We start from the raw sequence: 18,183 nt of genomic DNA, 5'->3' as shown, positions 1-18,183 counted from the left end.
GTACGTTTTAATCAAGTTGCCTCTCGGTCTTCTAAACTCCAGTGGATACAAGCCAATCTTTCCACAAAACATAATCTGACCATTCCTGGTATTAGTCTAGTAAACCTCTGAACTGCTTCTAATGCATCTACATCCTTGTTTAAGTAAGGAGTCTAACATTGTACACAATATTCCAGCTGTGATCCAGATGTGGTAATGTGGTTATTACCAGATGTGGTATTTCAATGAAGTACAGATAAATCTCATATTTGTGATAACTAAGTGCTTAGCGATATAGAATCATAGAATCCCTACAGTGCAGAAGGTGGCCATTTGTCCCATCACTTCAAACAGAGCATCCCAGCCAGGCCCGATCCCCGTAAGCTCACACATTTACCCCTCTGATCCCCTAACCGACATATCTTTGGACACTCAGGGTCAATTTAGCATGGCCAATCAACACAACCCGTACATCTTTGGACCGTGGGATGAAACCAGAGCACCCGGAGGAAACCTACGCAGACACAGCGAGAATGTGCAAACTCCACTCAGTCACCCAAGGCTGGAATTGAACCCAGGTCCCTGGCACTGCGAGGCGGCAGTGCTGAGCACTGTGCCACAATGATATGCATTGTGCCGATGTCACAAGATACCGGCCTGCTCACTGGCAACATTTCCGAATTTTAGTTTTGTGTCTGTTACCATCTGGGTGGCACGGTGGCACAATGGTTAGCACTGCTGCCTTACAGTGCTAGGGAGCTGGGTTTGATTACCAGCTTAAGTTGCTGTCTATGTGGAGTCTCCCAGTACCTGCATGAGTTTCCTCTGGGAGCTCTGCCTTCCTCCCACATTTGATTTGATTCGACTTATTATTGTCACATGTTCTCTATTAATTACATGGGTAAGATGTGTATAGAGGGATATGGGCTAAATGTGGGCAATTGGGATTAGCTTAGGGGTTTAAAAAAAAGGGAGGCATGGACAAGTTGGGCCGAAGGGTCAGTTTCCACGCTGTAAATCTCTGTGACACTATGTATTAACATACAGTGAAAAGTATTGTTTCTTGTGCGCTATACAGCCAAAATGTACCGTTCATAGAGCAGAAAACGAGAGAGCGCAGAATATAGTGTTACAGTCATAGTTAGGGTGTAGAGAAAGATCAACTTAATGCAAGGTAAGTCCATTTAAAAGTCTGACATCAGCAGGGAAGAAACTGTTCTTGAGTCGATTGGTACGTGACCTCAGATGGAAGAGAGAATGTCCAGGGTGCGCGGGGTCCTTAATTATGCTGGCTGCTTTGCCGAGGCAGCAGGAAGTGTAGACTCAATGGATGGGTCCAAGGATGTGCAGATTAGGTGCACAGACCATGCTAAATTGTCCCTTAGTGTCAGGGAGATTAGCTAGGGTAAATGCATGGGGTTATGAGGATAGAGGCTGGGTCGGATTGTGGTCAGTGCTGACTCGGTGGGACGAATGGCCTCCTTCTGCACAGTATGATTCCATGGAGGCAGTGTGGGGTGCAGTCAGTGGAAAATCTCATTGACAGCGGTGGGACAAGAAGTTTCTGCTCCTGGCGAGTGGCACACTGCCAACTGCTGTGAAAATCATGCTGTGGGGAGGTTGGAGATCCTTCCCCAGTGTTTCTTCAGGTTGTAATGGCTAACGTCTTATGTCTTGGAGTGCTATCTCAATTGGAACTGAATTCAACTCCTTTATATTTCTTATCAGGTTGTATCACTGTTAATTTCTAAGTAAGATCTGTCCCTTGTTGATTTCTAATATTTTACTCTGTGACTTTAAAGGTGGATTCTTCTTCTCTATGGTTGTAAAAAGATGAAGTCCCGCATGCAGGAAAAAATATTAAGCCTTCATTCATAGAGAATAGGGCTTTTAAGTTTTGGCCCTTTATTATGATCCAGTTCTTTTACATGGATTGTTTCACATCATCTGTGGAGAGTTCAACAGTGCAGCCTTTGATTTCCAAGTTTAACTGTCCAAGTATGGATGTTAGAAGCTGCTGTTAATTTCATGGATAATGATGGTGAAGACTGACGGTTTGGCCATTATTATGGGCCAAGTTCTCCAGCCTTACCACAGCCGGCATTCTCAGGCCCCACTGCAGTGAACGGAGGTTTGGCTGAAGGCCAGATTTTCCGTTCTTGCTGGCAACGGTAGCGAGACGCGAACATCCGGAGAATTCCGGCCTATAACTGTAAAAACCCAGATGAAGATGAAAAATTAGTCAGAATAATGCTGGTCACTTGTGAATCCATAATGGGGTATTGGACAGACGGAACTAATACCTTCACCAATTGATGGATCTGAATGGGCCTGAGACAGTGCCCGTCCCACCCCAATATTCTCCCTCGTGTATGCCTTCCAACTGTAATTCCGCTGTTCCCATCAGCATGTGGTAGATTTTTTTTTGCCCTTACCTGGACCTCCTGGCAATCCTGGTAAACCATCTTGTCCTGGTGCTCCTGGATCACCAGATAAACCTAAGAAACCCTTTGGACCTGGAAGCCCCGGTTGGCCTTAGAAAAAGAAACAACGATATAAGGTTCACACACAAAATTCCTGTAAATGGGTATTGGCAGCTGTATGTTAAAATTCTAATCTAATCCCAATGTTCTATGAATGACAATTCCAATCAAGATCATACTCAAGGACCATGTTCAAGGACTAGTGCCACTAGCTTGATGGGACATCATTATTTGCCCATTAATTATCAAACAGCAAGCTCCTAATTTCAACAGTGTCCTTCCAAGTGCAGCCAGGCAGAGGAAGGCTTTACAGTTGCACAGCTATACAGGGAGAAAATAAAGTAAATTATCGGATCAATTAAATAAAGTTTATTTATTAGTCGCAAGTAAGGCTTATATTAGCACTGCAATGAAGTTACTGTGAAATTCTCTAGCTGCCACCCTCCAGCCCCTGTTCGGGTCAATGCACTGAACCAGCAAGTCTTTCAGACTGTGGGAGGAAACTGGAGCATGGAGGAAATCCATGCAGACACGGGGAGAACATGCAAGCTCCACACAGACAGTGACCCAAGCTGGGAATTGAACCTGGGTCCCTGGCGCTGTGAGGCAGCTGTGCCAACCATTGTGCCACCGTTAGATAGCGACTTTTCAGTTTCTCTATGGGTGCTTTGTTTACACACTTCTTGACATATTCTTCACTTTGCTGCTTCACTACATCTTCAGTCACCTATAGAGGATGTCTCCTTACACAGCTGGAAAGCTTTTCAGCCTTGCCTGTCAGAGTTCCAAGACAAAAGAGTGCCAAGTCCTTCCTTGTCATTTATATGCTGAGGAACACCTTTGGTGGCAAATGGGCTGACTCTCCCAAAACTGTAAATGGTTTGGTTTGACCGTCAGTATCAAAAATACATGTCATAGACCAGCGTGTTGCCATGCCACCTAGCAGCAGTGACAATGTGATGCTGAAAGTGGTTGGTAACCTCACATATCTAAACTCCACAATCACCAGCAATCTGTCACTTGTGGCTGAAATCAACACTCACACTGGAAATTCTGCAGCTGTCATGTCCAAGCAGAGTAAGTGAGTGTGGACCAACAGCAACCAGACTGAGAACACCAAACTGTGAGTCTACCAAGCCTGGGTCCTCAGTGTTCTCCTCTACAGCAATGAGACGTGGGCAACATACGCTAGGCAGGGGAAAAGGCTGAATAGTGTCCACCTTTCTATCCTTTGAATTAATGCAAAATACTGCAGATGCTGAAGTCTGAAACGGAGACAGAAAATACTGGAAAATCTCAGCAGGCCTGATAGCAACTGAGGAGAGAGAATAGAATCAATGCTTTGAGTCAGGGTGACAATTTGTCAGAACTCAACACAAGGAAAATAGGACAAGATTTATCCTGAGAGGGGGAGTGGGATGCAGAGGGACCTGGGGGCCCTTGTGCACGAGTCGAAAAACCTAGTCTGCAGGTGCAGCAGGTGATCAAAAAGGCAAATGGAATGTTGGCCTTTATAGCGAGGGGGATAGAATATAAAAGCAGGGACGTCTTGCTGCAACCGTACAGGGTACTGGTGAGGCCGCGGCTGGAGTACTGTGTGCAGTTTTGGTCGCTGCACTTGCGGAAGGATATATTGGCCTTGGAGGGAGTGCAGAGGAGGTTCACTAGCTGATATTGGAGATGAGGGGGTTAGCCTATGAAGAGAGACTAAATAGACTGGGACTGTACTCGTCGGAGTTTAGAAGGCTGAGGAGGGATCTTATAGAGACGCATAAGATAATGAAGGGGATGGATAGGGTAGAGGTAGAGAGATTCTTCCCGCTTAGAAAGGATAGCAGGACTAGAGGGCACAGCCTCAAGATAAGGGGGGGGGGCTGCAGTTTAGATCAGAGTTGAGGAGGAACTTCTTCACTCAAAGGGTGGTGAATCTCTGGAATTCTCTGCCCGTTGAAGTGGTGGAGGCTACCTCGCTGAATATATTTAAGTCACGGGTAGATAGGTTTTTGATAGACAGGGGAATTAAGGGTTATGGAGAGAAAGTGGGAAAGTGGAACTGATCCACTTCAGATCAGCCATGATCTTACTGAATGGCGGGGCAGGCTTGAAGGGCTAGATGGCCTACTCCTGCTCCTATTTCTTATGTTCTTATGGGGCGGCTTCTGGTAGAGGATACAGAAATCACTGCTCTTCAGACAATTAAAATATGTGGATTAGTTTAAAATGAGGGTCACAGTGTGCTTTATATAGAACCATAGAACATTACAGCACAGAAACAGGCCCCTTGGCCCCTCTTGGCTGTGCTGAACCATTTTCCTGCCTAGTCCCACTGACCTGCACCTGGACCATATCCCTCCACACCCCTCTCATCCATGTACCTGTCCAAGTTTTTCTTAAATGTTAAAAATGAGCCCGCATTTACCACTTCATCTGGCAGCTCATTCCACACTCCCACCACTCTCTGTGTGAAGGAGCCCCCCCCACCTAATATTCCCTTTAAACTTTTCCCCCTTCACCCTTAACCCACGTCCTCTAGTTTTTTTCTCCCCTAGCCTCAGTGGAAAAAGCCTGCTTGCATTCACTCTATCTATACCCATCATAATTTTATACACCTCTATCAAATCTCCCCTCATTCTCCTACGCTCCAGGGAATAAAGTCCTACCCTATTCAACCTTTCTCTGTAACTCAGTTTCTCAAGTCCCAGCAACATCCTTGTGAACCTTCTCTGCACTCTTTCAACCTTATTTATATCCTTCCTGTAACTAGGTGACAAAACTGCACACAATACTCTACATTTCGCCTCACCAATGTCTTATATAACCTCACCATAACATTCCTACTCTTATACTCGACATATACCATGGTGGGTTCACCATGGTGGGCTTCTGCAGAAAATGCAGATGTATGGGATTGGGGGTAATCTAGGTACTTGGATCAGGAATTGGCTGGCAGATAGGAGACAGAGGGTGGTGGTTGATGGTGAATATTCGTCATGGAGTTCGGTTACGAGCGGTGTGCCTCAGGGATCTGTTTTGGGGCCACTGCTGTTTGTAATTTTTATTAATGATCTGGATGAGGGTATAGTTGGGTGGATTAGTAAGTTTGCTGATGACACCAAAGTCGGTGGTGTGGTAGATTGTGAGGAAGGGTGTCATAATTTGCAGGGTGACTTAGACAGGTTGCAGAGCTGGGCCGCGAGGTGGCGGATGGAGTTTAATGCGGAGAAGTGTGAGGTAATTCATTTCGGTAGGAATAACAGATGTGTTCAGTATAGGGCTAACGGGAGGACTTTGAATAGTGTGGAGGAGCAGAGGGATCTAGGTGTATGTGTACATAGATCCCTGAAAGTTGGGAATCAAGTAGATAAGGTAGTTAAGAAGGCATACGGTGTCTTGGCGTTTATTGGTAGGGGGATTGAATTTAGGAGTCGCAGCGTCATGTTGCAACTGTACACAACTCTGGTGCGGCCGCACTTGGAGTACTGTGTGCAGTTCTGGTCCCCACATTACAGGAAGGACGTGGAGGCTTTGGAGAGGGTGCAGAGGAGGTTTACCAGGATGTTGCCTGGTATGGAGGGGAGGTCATATGAGGAGAGACTGAGGGATTTGGGGTTGTTTTCGCTGGAAAGAAGGAGGCTAAGAGGGGATCTTATTGAAACATATAAGATGATTAGAGGTTTAGATAGGGTGGATAGTGATAGCCTTTTTCCTCGGATGGAGAATGCTAGCACGAGGGGGCATGGCTTTAAATTAAGGGGTGGTAGTTATAGGACGGATGTCAGGGGTAGGTTCTTTACCCAGAGGATGGTGAGGGATTGGAATGCCCTGCCTGCTGCGGTTGTAAATGCGCCTAGTTTGGGGGCGTTTAAGAGATCTGTGGATAGGTTTATGGACGAAAAGGGATTGGTTTAGATTAGTGGGTCAGTGTTTTTTAAAAAAAAGCTGGTCGGCGCAACATCGTGGGCCGAAGGGCCTGTTCTGCGCTGTAATGTTCTATGTTCTATACTAAAAGTATGACAACGTACTGATAAAATACCTTGAAAATAACGGAAACTTACATTACATTGGTCTACATTTATACCCTGCTTGCTTTGTGGAAATGTTTAAAGTAAAATCTATTTTTTTCCATTTTATGGTTAAAAATATCCTAAAAATCCGCTGCTTTTAAATTGCCAATCAAAGTTAACATTATTGATCCCTGTTGATCCCATGTGCTTCTTAATCTCTCTTTTGCCAAATGGTCAACATTAGTTGCTAAGTGCAGAACCTAATCATCTTTCAACTATACAGTACCCTTCTCAATGTCTTCTGCAAGCAATAACCAAGGATGTACATGTAATGTTCATACAAGGTTTGTATCCTGAGGTCCTTAGGACCATTCACACCAGCAGAGGTCTGGATACTTAGCCCATTACAGAATTCAGGCATTATACATATACCCACACCAATGCTGAGCAAATATGTTGGTAGGGGGAGATGACGGTATTATTGCTAGACTATTGATCCAGAAACTCAGCTAATGTTCTGGGGACCCAGATTTGAATCCTGCCACATCAGGTGGCGGAATTTAAATTCAACCATAAGTACCTGGAATTAAGAATTTATTGATGAACATGCAACCAGCGTCAGCGAAACCCATCTGGTTCACTAATGTTCTTTAGGGAAGGAAATCTGCCATCTTTACCTGGTCTGGCCTATGTGTGACTCCAAATGAGGTTGACTCTCAACTGCCCTCTGAAATGGCTGAACAAGTTCAAGGGCAACTAGGGATGGGCAATAAATGTGGAGATGCTAGTGTTGGACTGAGGTAAGCACAGTAAAAAGTCTCATAATACCAGGTTCAAGTCCAACAGGTTTACTTGGTAGCACAAGCTTTCAGAGTGTCACTCCTTCTTCAGGTGAGTGACCTGGCGGGCAATAAATGCTGGCCAGCCAGTGATGCCCACGAATGAATTAAAAAAATCCCAAGTCACATTACTGGAGGACAAAGGAAATATCTAAAGTCCAATCTGGCACTCACAACCACTGCTTATACGTAGATATCCTATCAGGGTAACATTCATGGGAAGCATGACGGGGACTCAGTTCGAATACCACCAAGACAGCTGGTGGAATTTAAATTCAATAAAAAATACCTGGAATTAAGAATCTATTGATGACCATGAAACCAGTGCTGATTGTCCTTTAGGGAAGGAAATCTGCCATCCTTACCTGGTCTGGCCTACTTGTGACTCTAGAGCCTCAGCAATGTGGTTGACTCTCAACTGTTCTCTGGACAAGGGCAATTAGGGATGGGCAATAAATGCTGGCCAGCTAGCAACATCCATGTCCCACAAATGAACAAAAAATATTATCCATATCCAAGGGGCTGGATTGACATTCTGAATGGACTTAAAGACAGATGAGGCACCACTTTTACTCTGACTCTCCCCCTGCACCTGTTCTCAAGTTACACGTGGTGGTTAAGTACACCCAACTTCTCCACGAAGAAAATCGACATACCTGGGAATCCTGGCTCTCCTTTCCGCCCTGAAATAATCTGTGCCGGATCAAGTGTTCCGGGAAGACCTTTTGGACCGGGTTCCCCTTTATCACCTCTGTATCCGGGCCCACCTGGGTTTCCAGGACTACCTGGGACGCCTTCATTACCTGGAACAGGGAGGGTAGATGATATTTTTTAAAAAATTGAAACACCAGGAAAATAAAATTCCCGACAAACGTTAAAATTCATCTTTGCTTATTTAAAAACTCATGCCTCTCTCTCACAATGATTAACAACGTGCCACGGTGACTCAAGAAGGAAATAATTTGTGTAATAATAATTAATGAGATGTTGCCCAATTGGCCTCCAGTTTCCTGACACCATGGGGGGAAGTAATCCCCCCTCCCGCCGTCACAGGAATCGTAATGGGCAGGGGACGGGCTGTGCAAAGGTTCACTGAACCTGGGCAGGCAAATGAAACTTGCACCCAGCATCAGGCTGGGATGCCAATGCTCCAGGTTGGCCTGCAGCCTCTCTCCCTGCCAGCCCAGGTGTGGGTGCAGCCAAAGACTGCCCTGCTAAGGGAGTTCCCCACCAACTACACTGAAATTCATCCCCCGCCCCCACCATATCCCCCCATCCCCCTTCCTCTACCCCAGTAGCAGCCTGCAGAACTTTTCTACTTCCAAAACAAAGCTTGAAAATGTTTGCTGAGAGGGCCTCTTCACGTTGAAGTGCTCTCTCTCGCCGATCAGATTCGACTAATCTTAAGCGGTCTCGCTGGCTTTGCACGCACCTCACCTCAGGAGTGGGCTAAAATGCCTTCGGGGTCCAACGTAGCTCTTGGCACATCGATTTGCAATTGCCGGTAAGGTTCCCACCAGGGAACGAGTGGCATTCAAACTGCAGATTGGCAAGAGAAAAACGGGAACTGCAACCACTCCATTTTACCTGCCTTTCCTGCTGATCGGTGAGATTAAAATACCCCTTTATCTGTGAAGAAGCACAGAATGCCTACAGCGCAGAAGGAGCTCATTCAGCTCATCAAGCCTGCACTGACAACAATCCCTACCAGGCCCTAATCCCATAACCCTATGTATTTGCCCTGCTCATCCCCCTGACACTAAGGGGCAATTTAGCATGGCCAATCAACCTAACCCACACACCTTTGGACCGTGGGAGGAAAGTGGAACACCCGCAGGAAACCCACGCAGACCCGGGGAGAACATGCAGACTCCACACAGATAGTGACCTGAGGCCGGAATTGAATCCAGATCCCTGGTGCTGTGAGGCAGCAGTGCCAACCACTGTGCTATCCTAATGTGTTGTCTTATTTTACTGTTTTGCATCGATGCTGCCTATTTCCTATCTATGCAGAAAGAGGTGAGCTCCTCGTGACCCCACACCGAACCGTAGACCTCTCCTGTCATGGCCCCAATTAAAATCAGATTCTCCAATCGGAAAGGCGTCAGTTCTATGAGGAATGCCCGATATCTAAGAGCATTGAGATTTGGGTCAAGGTCTCTATTTATACATGTGGAGGCTGGACCAAAGCAAAATGACAGCACAAGCGGCGCACAAAGAAATCCCACCTCCATCTCCATGAATGCAGAGGAAGGTGGGGGGCCCCGAACAGGCCTACTCCTATAAGGGAGGCAATTAAGAGTGCTGTAGGTTCATTAGGAGCCTGTCTCTGCTAAGTTTTTGAATTTTCAAGCAGGCTTGACAGCTGTCAGGCTTTACCCCATTGAATAAATAAAATGGTTTTATCTCCTTTCCAGTTTATTATGAAATGCATGAGTTGCCCCTGTGTTCAGCAAGGTGAGTAATGACTGTACTGTGATTGGAAGGTGTAGCAACTTTCTTGCCACACCAGGAAGTGGTGGACCATTCGCTGGTGGTGGGATGCTTTGGATGGTCAATAGGATTTCCCATTGATTGCACCAGACACTGCTGGGTAACAGATAGTAGGGATACACCTCCAGGGATGGGACCACACGATCCCACCAGCGTGAACTGCCGGAAAATTCCAGCGAATGCGTTTGTCAGATTATTACTTCTGTCACTGGCAATTTCTCATGTAAAAGATCAACTTTGTAAATGCGGAAATGTCTTGATTTGAGTTTTAAAAGTAAAGTTTATATATTAGGCTTACATTCACACTGCAAGTTACTGTGAAAATCCCCTAGTCGCCACACTCCGGCGCCTGATCGGGTACACTGAGGGAGAATTTAGCACGGCCAAGGCACCTAACCTGCATGTCTCTCAGACAGTGGGAGAAAACTGGAGCACTCGGAGGAAACCCACGCAGACACAGGGAGAATGTGCAAACTCCACACAGACAGTCACCCAAGATGGGAATCGCATCCAGGTCTCTGGCACTATGAAGCAGCAGTGCTAACCACTGTGCCACCAACATGAATAAAATGATTTTATATTACTATCTTGTATAATAACAATGGCCAAAACTTTCAATGGCTAGAGAATATTGCCTCTTGTCTAATAATTTAAGCTTTTCCTATTGCTTTTATGTATTCATTTTGGACAGCTATTGAGATTGCTGTTCTGAAGTCTGTTTGTTTACTTGAAGTCAGTTATGGGCTCTTTACTTTAATCCAACCACCTGATCAATTTTAGAAATATTTGACTTTGTTTGTACACCTGGTCTGAAGAATCTGTTGTAGCCTTGGGGAGTTTTATGGGCTTTTCAATGGCTCTAGGGTTTGAGAGTTCTGATCATAAAATGGATAATGGATGAGGGAGTGAGGGTCAAGGGCATTTGGGAGGGTGGGGGGCTAGGTAGTTTAAAGTGATCAGTCGGGTCAACTGTATACAGATAAGCTGCTGATTGCATTGGAAGAGCCGAGCCAAGGCTTTAAGGGAACAGAGGTGGACCTTTTACCTGCCCATGCTTTACTTAAACTACTTCATTTCACCTCTGGCGCAGGGCAAGGCCACTTAGGGTCCCTGGAAAATTCTGTCCCCTGGAAATCTTGAGACGGAGGCAGGAACCTAGGATTTGGCCCGGGTTCCAACTTCTGCCTTGTGACATGCCTCTTGGCATCATTCCAGTAACTTCCAGGGCCTTGACATCCTATCATTCAAGAGGATCAAAACTGGTCTCAGTATTCTTGATGGCACCCAAACCTAGGTCTTGTACAAGGCAGGAATAATATTTTAGCTTTGTCCTAACTGCTACTGTTGGACCAGTAACTGTCTGAAACATACAACACCGTGCACTCTTTCCTCTGATATTGGCCAAGAACAATCAATGTCCTTGGCCCCTCTCCAGTGCTACAATCATAAGAGGGTTACCATGTACAATATACACAGACTGGTACCTAGAATTATTGAAAAGCATCACGCTCCAGTGATCCAGATTGAAGTATGCCTGCCTCCAGGGAACCCCTTTATGTGGGAAATCCTAAATTGACAATATGCAGGGATACACTCCAGAGATAATTTATTTATTCATGTTTACCTTTTGCACCTTGAAAGCCCGGAACACCAGGAGGACCAGGAGGACCCGTAGGACCAGGAGTTCCCATCACACCCATATCACCCTTCGGACCTGTCGATAAGGAACGGACAGTGAAATAAACGCAAGCCTCGGCAATAAGCCTGACGAACATTGCACAACTTTGTATTAACTTGGAATGCTTTGGAAAGTTTAGAAAGACGCTACTCACTCATTCCCTTACCCTAGTCTAGATTGCCCCTTCATCTGTTTATCTCCCTTCTCCAGAGGCTGACTGCTTCATGGGACTATATTTCAATCAGCTATTTATCGCACAAAAACTTTGTACCGAAATATTCAAAGTAAAACACACCGGTTGTGCAAACTCAGTCTGCGCTGTCTGAGCAGCCCTGAGAGTGGGAACAATTACACAGTGCTTATCATTCCTGTATTTCTGCTATTTACAATTCCTACAGGCACCACACACTCTTAACAAATGCATAAAGGAACCTTTACACAATTATGTCACAGGCTGCTCACATGCAGATTCCCTGCCAGGTATTGAATATTCAACTCTTTGGGATCCATTTGGGCCTGTGAGATGTACCTGTATTGAGCTTGATATCAATTTGTTATAATCATTTCTAGTCTGATTTGCATGTTTTATAAATGGGTTTCTCTGCTCTCCCTTCCTTGCTGGTCCACAGTGACGTGCTATGAGGTAATTTTACACAGCTTCGGGGTTGGTTAGCAACAACACCTTACAGCCTCTTCCGTTGAAAGTCATCAGCATAACTCAGTTGGTAGAACTTTAACTGCTGTGTCAGAAAGCTTTGGCTTCAAGTCCTGCTCAAGAAAATCTAGACTGATACACCTGTGCAGCTCTGTGAAGAGTGCTGCACTGTTGGAGGTGCTGTCTTTAAAATATAATGCTAAGCTGCGGCATTTAATCTGCTCCCTCGGCTGGATATTAAATCTTCCATGGCAACCTTTCTACAGAGGGCACTGGAGTTCTCTTTGGTGTCTTAGTCAATATTTACCACTCAATAAACCAACATCACTAAAACCTTTCATTATTACATTGCTGCTTGTGAGAGCTTGCTGTGTGTAAATTGGTTGTCATATTGCCTACATTACAGTAGCAATTACGTTTCAAAAATACTTCATCCGGTATCAATGGCCTGAGGTTGAGAAAGGTACTGTATTAATGCAGTTTTTTCTTTAAAATGGGCCAGCAATTGCCTAATGCATAACAAAACCTGAGGTCACAGACCAACCGACTCAAGAACAGCTCTTTCTCTGCTGCCATCAGACTTCAGAATGGACCTACCTCGCACTAAGTTGATCTTTCTCTACATCCTACCTATGACTGTAACACTACATTCTGCACTCTCTCTTTTCCTTCTCTATCAACGGTATGCTTTGTCTGTGCAAGAAACAATACTTTTCACTGTATACTAATACAATATGTGACAATATTAAATCAAATCAATCAAATCAAATAAATAGGTCTGGTTAAAATGAGCACTGTCATAATACTTGGCAGAAAGTGCCTTCAGAGTTGACTGGCCATTCCTTTCTAACTCCTGCTGCCTAACTCACATTGCTCAAGCCTCTGTCTCACTAGAAAGTTCAATGTGAGTCCTGTCAAACTCTCCCCAACCCACCCATCACATCACCAACAAAATGGTTCATTTTGTACTCTTTGAACGAGTTCTGAGAAAGACTAGAATGAGCTCCCCACAGAGGAAGCAAAACTCAATGACGAACCCCCAACCTCAAATATGAAACAAGCAAGGGAACAAGGAAGCAAAAAGATGGCTTGAGCGAAGGATGCATTTTTCCAGTTGCAGATCAGAGCAAGTTTCAAAAAACCGCTAGGATTTATCTTACACACTCAGTTGCTTGAGAAGATTGCTGCCCTCGAGTCTTACCTGCTGGACCTGGTAAGCCATCTCTTGCTGGTTGTCCTGGTGCGCCTGGGGGGCCATCAGGACCTGGGCTGCCTGGGAATCCTGTGTTTCCTTTTTCACCAGGAGGGCCAGGGATATCCAGCCCTGGGGGACCAGGATCTCCCTTGTCACCAACGGGACCTGGTTGTCCTAGTTGACATCAAAGAACAGATTAGCACCAACCTACGTAACAGTAAGTTCATGACATTACACTGTGAAATCAGCATTTCATTTAGCAAATTGGACTTTGGAGAATATTTTCTTTATTAACTGGTTATTGTGTTATCTCTTTATACACTAGACTCATTACTTACACCCCTGTATTCTAATATTCATTTTGTGTCTAATTTAGTTGCTCGGCTCTGGATACTGTGGAACCACTGCTGGCATTCTTTGCAATAAATAATTTCATTGCATCCACATATTTGGAAGAAAGTGGATCAGGAGCGGACTTCAAATTAATGTCGGGTAATAGAAACTGATAATCACACAACAGTTAAGGATTTAATTTCAGATTAGTGGGTGTTAGTTTATTAGTGTCACAAATAGGCTTACATTAACGCTGCACTGAGGTTTCTGTGAAATTCCCCTTGTCACCACATTCCAGTGCCTGTTTGGGTACACTGAGGGAGAATTCAGCAGGACCAATTCACCTAACCAGTGCGTCTTTCAGAGGAAACCGGAGCACCCAGAGGAAACCCATGCAGATACGGGGGAGAACATGCAAACTCCGCATGGAAAGTGACCCAAGTCGGAAATCAAACCTGGCTCCCCAGTGCTGTGAAGCAGCAGTGCTAACCACCGTGAATTTACCCATCTAACTCCTAGTTCCACTTGGAAACTGCTTGCAAATAGGCCTCCATTACTGTAGTGCCAATTCTCCCGATCCCTGTTCCCTCCAAGCATTGGAATTTCCTTTGGAAGATGGGATCAGTAAACTTTCTAAAGTATATCCATAAAATCAATTAACAACTTTAAGAAACTACTACACTTAGTTTCCATGTTCATGTATATAAATATAAATAATGATTATTAAATCTGGAAATCTTCCTATTGTGAAATTCACTTTCTCCTCTGACTATTCAGTCTGATACTAAAATGACCAAACAATTCTCCGATTTGTTTATAGCCGTCTAACTATGGTCCAGATATCATTAGTAACTGTGTTAAAAAAAACTTCAGACTAAACCACATGGCAATTTTAATCTCAAGGATGGCTGGATTGATCTTGCACTCTCTGTTTGGATTTAATTTCTAATATTAGACTCCTTGGTCCTAAGCTCATTATTTTGTTTCAAATGTGCCTCTTTGAACAAGCAATGCTGCTAAAAGCTCAGGCAGCTCTGAGGCAGAATATTCACATTGCTTTACCCATCCTCTCAAAGGCACTAGACTAGGCTTCATCCAGAGTAAATTGAACAGCAAGCACCATCTAGATAAGGGCATTATTACCTGCCTTGTTTAGAAATAACAGCCAGGATTTAAAATGATAAAGGTACATTCCTCGAGTATCAATGGGAAGAAAATTCGCCCGACCTTCATTTACTGATTGAAAAATACATTCTACATAACTAACATGTATTAAGCATTACTCTCCTTTAACTGATGTACCCTGAGAGCACTGTGGGAACCATCTTCATGCCTATTGTGACAGAGAACATTCAGTGTTGTCCAATGAAATCTTTAATAGAATCATTGAATCCTACAGTGCAGAAGGGAGCCATTCGATCCATCGAGTCTGCACTGACCACAATCCCACCCAGGCTCTATCCCCATAACTCCATGCATTTACCTTGCTAATCCCCTTGACACTAAGAGGCAATTTAGCATGGTCAATCCACCTAGCCTGCACATCTTTGGACTATGGGAGAAAACCGGAGGAAACCCACGCAGACACGGGGAGAACGTGCAAACTCCACAAAAAAACAGTGACCCAAGCCGGGAATTGAACACGGGTTCCCTGGCGCTATGAGGCAGCAGTGCTCACCACTGTGCCACTGTACTGACCTATTCTCAGTGAATGCCAGTGTTATGCACTCTGAGCTAATTGGAGCGCAGATCCAATCCAGAACAAAGCTTCCACCACTCTGCCCTGACAATGCACAAAACACAGTAAAAAGTCTGACAACACCAGGTTTTAGTCCAACCTATTTATTTGATAATATTCTCACAAGCTTTCGAGGGGTTACCCTCTTCGTCAGATGAATGGAGAGTTCTGGCCTCAGACAGAGCATATAAAGCACAGACAGTTTAGAGATTACTGATTAAAATGCGAATCCTTACACCTAACCTGCTGTTCAAGACCTGAAGTGGCTGACAATGTGAGTGGTAGGAGCACTGATCACAGTTTAAAGAGATGTGTATTGTCTCCAGACAGACAGACTGATAGCCAAGTTCCGCACACATGAGGACGGTCTCAACAGGGATCTTGGGTTCATGTCGCACTATCTGTAACCCCCGTGACTTGCCTGGGTTTGCAAAACCTCACTTACTGTACTGTCTGGAGACAATACACATCTCTTTAAACTGTGATCAGTGCTCCTACCACTCACATTGTCAGCCACTTCAGGTCTTGAACAGCAGGTTAGGTGTAAGGATTCGCATTTTAATCAGTAATCTCTAAACTGTCTGTGCTTTATATGCTCTGTCTGAGGCCAGAACTCTCCATTCACCTGACGAAGAGGGTAACCCCTCGAAAGCTTGTGAGAATATTATCAAATAAATAGGTTGGACTAAAACCTGGTGTTGTCAGACTTTTTACTGTGTTTACGCCAGTCCAACGCCGGCATACCCACATCAATGCACAAAACACCAGTCTTAGATAAGCACCAGGGCGATGTTCACATTTTTTCATTAGCCGTCTTCACTGATTGAGGACTTGCCTACACAATTGTAATCTCTTGGAATTTCTTGGAACTTAAATTTTAAAAATCGATTTTGCCTCCACGTAAGAAAGCTGATTTGTTTATCTTGAAGTCAGAGGATTGCAGAGTAAGATGCAATTAAATCTAAAACAACAGGCTAGGGTCCCCCCTCACCCCCCCAACCCTCCACCCAAAAAGTTCAACAACAGACCATTAAACCACAGCCAAGTTACTGATGCAAGTACCTGGTTGACCTGAATGGATTCAAGGTTCGGAGTATTGAGGTCGCCACAGAGATGAGAGTCACCAAGCAGTTACAAGTTGTATATGAGAGGAAAGCCAGTCATTGGTTAGAAAAAGAAACCAAGCAGGTTGAAGTTTAACAACTTCAAGTACAGGTTAATAAAACATTTTAGATCTTTGCAACTACTTTAAAAAAAATCAATAAATCCAAAGCATCAATATTAATGTAGTACTTTAGAAAAAGATCAAATGGCCTCATAATGCTTTTGAGTGCACAAAATGGCTTCCTTGACGTGATTGTTCATTGCTTAATAGGTAGCAGTCTCACTCTGGACCTTGAGTACAAAATTCAAGGTTGTCCCTCCAGTGTAGTACTGAGGGTGTACTGAATTGTTGAAAGTGCTGTCTTTTGGATTAGATATTAATCTCAGCTTGACGCAGAGCTTCCCATGAAATTATTTGGAAGAACAAGAAAAAAGTACTCCCTAGTGCCCCTGGCTAATATTTATCCCTCAATTAACATTATAAGAACAGATTATCCATTTATTGGCACGTTGCTGTTAGTGGGAGCTTGTTGTGTGTAAATTAGTTGTCACACTTCCCACGTTATAACAGTGACGGCAGTTCAGAAGTACTTCTTGGCTGGAAAGCACTTCAAGGCATCCTGTGAAAAACACAATATAAATAAAAGGTTTCCTTTCTTTAAGAACATAAGAAATAGGAGCAGGAGTAGGCCAACTAGCCCTTCGAGCCTGCCCCGCCATTCAATAAGGTCATGGCTGATCTGTCGTGGCTCAGTTCCACATTCCCGCCCTCTCCCCATAACCCTTAATCCCCTCGCTCATCAAAAACCCATCAACCCGCGTCTTAAAAATATTTAGCGAGGCAGCCTCCACCACTTCAACGGGCAGAGAATTCCAGAGATTCACCACCCTTTGAGTGAAGAAGTTCCTCCTCAACTCTGTTCTAAACCGTCCCCCCTTTATCTTGAGGCTATGCCCCCTAGTCCTACTATCCTTTCTGAGCGGGAAGAGTCTCTCCACCTCTATCCTATCCATCCCATTCATTTACTTATGAACTTACACTTATGTTTTACCTCATCAAATCCTGTGTCTCAAATTATGTTTTAAAGTTTATTTATTAGTGTCACAATTCATTAACACGGCAATGAAGTTACTGTGAAAACCTCCTAATCGCTACACTCTGGCGCCTGTTTGGGTACACTGAGGATATATTTAGCATGGCCAATACACTTAAACAGCATGTCTTTCAGATGGTTTTTGAAATATCTGTTACCTCTCAAACGTGGCAGTCATATTGTGTATATTAAGGTCCCAAAATAACAGCAATTTAGATAAATGCCAGTTAATTTGGCTTTTCTCAATCGTGTTTGTATGGGGAGGAAGGAATGTTGGCCAGGATAGTGAGAGCTCGTGGGAATGGTAACATGACCTGAATAGACAGATGGGCTCCTGAGGTTGAATACCTGATCTAATCCTGTTCTGTGAATTGATTAATGGAAGAAGTTGTCTATGATGTTGAGTGCTGGCATTGGACTGGGGTGGGCACAGTAAGAAGACTCACAACACGAGGTTAAAGTCCAACAGGTTCATTTGGTAGCACGAGCTTTCAGAGTGCTCACCTGATGAAGGATCCGCGCTGCGAAAGCTCGTCCTACCAAATAAATCTGTTGGACTTTAACCTAGTGTTAAAAGCTATCTAATCC

General features: G+C 44.4%; 1 protein-coding gene across 3 annotated transcripts in view; it reads right to left on the bottom strand.

The window, feature by feature from the left end:
- Positions 1-18,183, bottom strand: part of col4a5 (collagen, type IV, alpha 5 (Alport syndrome)) — a 256,775-nt gene that overhangs the window by 49,256 nt on the left and 189,336 nt on the right. For all 3 annotated transcript variants that reach the window (XM_080187894.1, XM_080187895.1, XM_080187896.1), the window contains exons 32-35: positions 13,333-13,500; positions 11,423-11,512; positions 7,962-8,108; positions 2,415-2,513 (exon numbers count right to left, since the gene is read on the bottom strand). In XM_080187894.1, the coding sequence (XP_080044020.1) occupies positions 2,415-2,513; positions 7,962-8,108; positions 11,423-11,512; positions 13,333-13,500 (504 nt within the window). The remainder of the gene's footprint in view (positions 1-2,414; positions 2,514-7,961; positions 8,109-11,422; positions 11,513-13,332; positions 13,501-18,183) is intronic.

This window comes from Carcharhinus amblyrhynchos, chromosome 4, assembly GCF_965287045.1.
Source record: "Carcharhinus amblyrhynchos chromosome 4, sCarAmb.v2.hapA, whole genome shotgun sequence".
Lineage (NCBI taxonomy): Eukaryota > Metazoa > Chordata > Chondrichthyes > Carcharhiniformes > Carcharhinidae > Carcharhinus > Carcharhinus amblyrhynchos.
This window is presented reverse-complemented; position numbering and strand designations above follow the sequence as displayed.